The sequence below is a fragment of the Zootoca vivipara genome, chromosome 9 (genome assembly GCF_965207765.1).
Source record: "Zootoca vivipara chromosome 9, rZooViv2.hap1.1, whole genome shotgun sequence".
NCBI lineage: Eukaryota > Metazoa > Chordata > Lepidosauria > Squamata > Lacertidae > Zootoca > Zootoca vivipara.
This window is the reverse complement of record NC_142592.1, coordinates 13,011,038-13,017,037: the sequence shown is the minus strand read 5'-3', so window position 1 is coordinate 13,017,037 and position 6,000 is coordinate 13,011,038. Positions and strand designations below refer to the sequence as shown.

The 6,000-nt window shown below is 38.7% G+C and overlaps 1 protein-coding gene across 2 annotated transcripts in view; it reads right to left on the bottom strand.

Moving 5' to 3' along the window:
- Nucleotides 1–3,102: 3,102 nt before the first annotated feature.
- Nucleotides 3,103–6,000, bottom strand: part of MOV10L1 (Mov10 like RNA helicase 1) — a 41,681-nt gene continuing 38,783 nt past the window's right edge. Inside the window, exons 25-27 of one of the 2 annotated variants that reach the window (XM_060279556.2) lie at nucleotides 5,699–5,836; nucleotides 4,039–4,130; nucleotides 3,103–3,310 (exon numbers count right to left, since the gene is read on the bottom strand). In XM_060279556.2, the coding sequence (XP_060135539.2) occupies nucleotides 3,301–3,310; nucleotides 4,039–4,130; nucleotides 5,699–5,836 (240 nt within the window). In that variant the 3' untranslated portion in view covers nucleotides 3,103–3,300. Of the gene's footprint in view, nucleotides 3,311–4,034; nucleotides 4,131–5,698; nucleotides 5,837–6,000 lie in introns of those variants that run through there. The other variant, XM_088676605.1, reaches the window with a different exon arrangement.

The following is a 6,000-nucleotide window of genomic DNA, read 5'->3' as shown; positions in this document are numbered from 1 at the left end:
ACAACTTAACCTGCGGGAAAACATTTTTTTGAAAAAATCCCTGACCGGCGGGTCAGAATTTCAACAAAAATCTGACGTTCTCCAATTCACTCAAGAATGGTGCCAAAAGGTTGCAAAGACTCCCCTGATACGTTTGACGGTGGAAACAGCTGTGTTTTTATCATAGGAAATGAAATCAGGCCTCGACAACTTAACCTGCGGGAAAACATTTTTTTTGAAAAAAAACCCTGACCGGCGGGTCAGAATTTCACCAAAAATCTGACGTTCTCCAATTCACTCAAGAATGGTACCAAAATGTTGGAAAGACTCCCCTGATACGTTTGGCGGTAGATACAGAGGGGTTTTTATCATAGGAAATAAAATCAGACCTCGACAACTTAACCTGTGGAAAAACATTTTTTTGAAAAAATCCCTGACCGGCGGGTTAGAATTTCACCAAAAATCTGACGATATCCAATTCACTCAAGAATGCTGCCAAAATGTTGCAAAAACTCCCCTGATACGTTGGGCGGTAAATACAGAGGGGTTTTTATCATAGGAAATAAAATCAGGCCTCGACAACTTAACCTGCGTAAAAACATTTTTTTAAAAAAAATCCCTGACCGGCGGGTCAGAATTTCACCAAAAATCTGACGTTCTCCAATTCCCTCAAGAATGGTACCAAAATGTTGCAAAGACTCCCCTGATACGTTTGGCGGTGGAAACAGCTGTGTTTTTATCATAGGAAATAAAATCAGACCTCGACAACTTAATCTGCGGAAAAACATTTTTTTTGAAAAAAAACGCTGACCGGCGGGTCAGAATTTCACCAAAAATCTGACGTTCTCCAATTCACTCAAGAATGGTACCAAAATGTTGGAAAGACTCCCCTGATACGTTTGGCGGTAGATACAGAGGGGTTTTTATCATAGGAAATAAAATCAGACCTCGACAACTTAACCTGTGGAAAAACATTTTTTTGAAAAAATCCCTGACCGGCGGGTCAGAATTTCACCAAAAATCTGACGATATCCAATTCACTCAAGAATGGTGCCAAAATGTTGCAAAAACTCCCCTGATACGTTGGGCGGTAAATACAGAGGGGTTTTTATCATAGGAAATAAAATCAGGCCTCGACAACTTAACCTGCGGGAAAACTTTTTTTAAAAAAAATCCCTGACCGGCGGGTCAGAATTCTACCAAAAATCTGACGTTCTCCAATTCACTCAAGAATGGTGCCAAAATGTTGCAAAGACTCCCCTGATATGTTTGGCGGTAGATACAGAGGGGTTTTTATCATAGGAAATGAAATCAGGCCTCGACAACTTAACCTGCGGAAAAACTTTTTTTTTTAAAAAAAAAAAACCTGACCGGCGGGTCAGAATTTCACCAAAAATCTGATGTTCTCCAATTCACTCAAGAATGTTGCCAAAATGATGCAAAGACTCCCCTGATACGTTTGGCGGTGGAAACAGAGGGGTTTTTATCATAGGAAATAAAATCAGACCTCGACAACTTAACCTGCGTAAAAACATTTTTTTAAAAAAAATCCCTGACCGGCGGGTCAGAATTTCACCAAAAATCTGACGTTCTCCAATTCCCTCAAGAATGGTACCAAAATGTTGCAAAGACTCCCCTGATACGTTTGGCGGTGGAAACAGCTGTGTTTTTATCATAGGAAAAAAAATCAGACCTCGACAACTTAATCTGCGGAAAAACATTTTTTTTGAAAAAAAACCCTGACCGGCGGGTCAGAATTTCACCAAAAATCTGACGTTCTCCAATTCACTCAAGAATGGTACCAAAATGTTGCAAAGACTCCCCTGATACGTTTGGCGGTAGATACAGAGGGGTTTTTATCATAGGAAATAAAATCAGACCTCGACAACTTAACCTGTGGAAAAACATTTTTTTGAAAAAATCCCTGACCGGCGGGTCAGAATTTCACCAAAAATCTGACGATATCCAATTCACTCAAGAATGGTGCCAAAATGTTGCAAAAACTCCCCTGATACGTTGGGCGGTAAATACAGAGGGGTTTTTATCATAGGAAATAAAATCAGGCCTCGACAACTTAACCTGCGGGAAAACTTTTTTAAAAAAAAATCCCTGACCGGCGGGTCAGAATTCTACCAAAAATCTGACGTTCTCCAATTCACTCAAGAATGGTGCCAAAATGTTGCAAAGACTCCCCTGATATGTTTGGTGGCAGATACAGAAGGGTTTTTATCATAGGAAATAAAATCAGACCACGACAACTTAACCTGCGGAAAAACATTTTTTTGAAAAAATCCCTGACCGGCGGGTCAGAATTTCACCAAAAATCTGACGATATCCAATTCACTCAAGAATGGTGTCAAAATGTTGCAAAGACTCCCCTGATACGTTGGGCGGAGGAAACAGAGGGGTTTTTTTATCATAGGAAATAAAATCAGACCTTGACAACTTAACCTGCGGAAAAACTTTTTTTTTTTAAAAAAAACCCTGACCGGCGGGTCAGAATTTCACCAAAAATCTGACGTTCTCCAATTCACTCAAGAATGTTGCCAAGATGTTGCAAAGACTCCCCTGATACATTTGGCGGTAGATACAGAGGGGTTTTTATCATAGGAAATGAAATCAGGCCTCGACAACTTAACCTGCGGGAAAACATTTTTTTGAAAAAATCCCTGACCGGCGGGTCTGAATTTCACCAAAAATCTGACGTTCTCCAATTCACTCAAGAATGGTGCCAAAATGTTGCAAAGACTCCCCTGATACGTTTGGTGGTGGAAACAGAGGGGTTTTTATCATAGGGAATAAAATCAGGCCTCAACAACTTAACCTGCGGAAAAACATTTTTTTGAAAAAATCCCTGACCCGCCGGTAAGCTTATTAATCACATGTGGGGAATCTGTTGGGGAGTTGCTTGCCATTCTGCTTCCTAAAGGAAGGAAGAAACAGAAAGCAAGGACGGGTAGGGAGGAACTTTAGGGTTGTGTAACAGAAATATGCTACCAATATTTGCAGAAGGATGGGGTGCAGTTTAAACTACATCATAAAGTTGACACCACACCTTTAAACGGTGAACAAAGTATCTTACTATCATTCTTATTTCCATATATACAAGTCCCACAAGACAGACAACATGCAGAAAACTTTATTCAAATTAGTAATATTTAACAGCATAAAAATACAGCAACTTTGAAATAAACATTAAAGTGCTTTTGATACAAAGTTCTTAACCTGCCAGGGAAGTGCTGGCTTTCTATTTAACCAAACTTCGGGCAGATCGGGACATGGTCAGGAAGATTTAGCCGGTAGTGCAGCAAATCTTTTCAATTACTCAGACCTGTGGATTAACCAAGCAAGACAGGTAATGAAATAGCCCTGTTATTGATAACCCTTTTAGTTGAATAACCAGATCAAGAGCACTGGGAATCGTTTCAACAACCAAAGACAACATAGGGTACTGTATTTAAATTGCATACACACAATGGTGGTATTCAGCTAAGTTTTACTCAGAATCAACCTACTAAAATTAAAGGACCTAGCTTTGTCATATTTGTTAATTTCAGTGGGTCCACTCTAAGTAAACCCAAGTTGAATACCACCCTTAGTGTAGTAGTCGTTTCCTATTCCCACAAAAAACTGGGAATCACAGTTCTATGAAGTTAAACTGGCATAAAATGTTATAAGTACACATGTATACTTATAAATGTTATAAGTACACATGTATACCCAAATACTGTATGTTGAAATCCACACCAAATTCTAAAGTTGTTCCTCACACCTTTCACACATCTTACTGTTCTAAGCTCATCTATTCCTGGAAAATAGCAGTAAATTATTGTCTTCCTTATTCTGTTAAGATGCTACAGTTTTATAGTTTAAGGCTGTGAGCTGAACATTTTAACTGCATATTTCCTATACACAACATGCATTTTTATCACATGCTTTTTCAGATATGATAACACCAGTGGCAGATTTATCATTATATCCTTAAAAGCAGATTTTGGGAAAAAGAGCTACTGCTGATTTATCCCTCCCTCCCTTCACAAGTGCTGAAAAGACACTCACTGATTTAGATTTTGTAGTTCTCGTGGTAAGTCACAGCCAATGTAAGCTCCATTTGTCAAACTGTATTCCAACAGAGCACTAAAGCAGGCATCCTGACCAAATAATAATAATAAAAAGATTGTTAACAACTGCAGAATTTATGAATATAAATTTTAACAAAAGTAATCCTGCAACCAATTTATAACTTTACAGTATTTGAAAACAGCATGCCTAAAGAAGAATATCTTTAGAACATTCTCAGTAGCTGACTTTCATATAAAACTGTTGTTAGGAAACCTAGGACGCTATTGTATGAGCTGGACTGCAGCAAGCATATTCTAACACAGCCTTGTATTTAAACTTGCTTGCTAGCAGACTACCAGGAATTTCATGCGGACAAGTGAGCAGGCTCGGCAAGAAGGGATGGATCTGTTTCTTCGGCTAGTCTATTTTTAATGAGCATGTTACTTTTAAAAAGGTAACGGGAAAGGACCCCTGACAGTTAAGTCCAGTCACAGACAACTCTGGGGTTGAGGCACTCTTCTCGCTTTACAGGCCGAGGAAGCCGGCGTTTGTCCGCAGACAGTTTTTCCAGATCATGTGGCCAGCATGACTAAACCGCTTCTGGCAAAACCAGAGCAGTGCACGAAAACGCTGTTTACCTTCCTGCCGGAGCAGTACCTATTTATCTACTTGCACTTTGACATGCTTTCGAACTGCTAGGTTGGCAGGAGCTGGGACTAAGCAACAGGAGCTCACCCTGTCCTGGGGATTTGAACCGCCGACCTTCTGATCGGAAAGCCCAAGAGGCTCAGTGGTTTAGACCATGTCCCTATACAAACAGCTATTAAAATGAGGTGTTTGAAGAGTTTATTATGTGTGGGGTTTCTTAGCTTATATGATTTAGCCATATTTATATTTTAACTGTTGTTTTAATTTATGTTTCCATTGTTATAGCTTTAAGCTTGCAACTTACTCCAAAAGTTACAAATACTGTATGAAATACACCAAGAATGAAAACCACTCATCATTAATATCTATGCCATAATGGAAACTTCCTTTCTTCTTAGCTAATGCTTTATTGAATCATATTAATGATTTTGATGAACAATTTCTGATATTTTCTGATATTTTAAATTACTATGACTTTACTGAATTGATGAATTTGTTGCTGTTTGCTTTATTTAAATGTTATTGTGTTTGATAGTATAGTGATTGTAATGTTGTCGTTGTTTCAGTGCTTTTGAGGTCATTGTGAACTGCTTTGAGCTCAACATTTGTTGTTGGAAATGTGGAATAGAAACATTAAACCAAAATCAAATCAAATGATTGCGTTACATTTCTACTGAAAAATCTGGGTTCTTTTGGCTTCAGTCAAGAAATTATTGTTGCATCCCAGGCTGTTCCATCTTCAACATAGCCATGGCTGAATTCACCACATATTCAATATCATTATGACCCTTTTCACTCTCTCATGGGTTAATATTGCCTGAAGTAGAAAAGCTGGAATACATGAGCAGGTGTGAATGTATTCTAAATGAAAAGCCCTTGCATATAACTTTTACAGTATTTATACTAGATAGCCACAGGCAACCTGCCATTCCTCTCTGAAATTAACAGTTTTAACTGAAGCAAGCATGAATTCAACATTTTGCATTGGCAGATAGTAAGCAAGCCTTACTCTGACTAGCACATGAGGATTCCCCACTATAATGAGCAATGCCTTGGGTCTGGTAATTGCCACATTAAAGCGCTTTGAATTAGTAAGGAAACCTAAGAGTTGTCTTTCATCAGCAAATGAAGTTTCATTTGACCGAACCTGGAAGAAAGCAGAAACATTAAATCCTGCAAAGGTAATTCTACAGAAGTGTATATGTGTGTGCGCGCGCCCATATATACACTCACTGATACACACACATACTCTATGTCGTCTATACTCTATGTGTTAGGAGGTAACCACATTGCATTAGCTGTGCAACATCT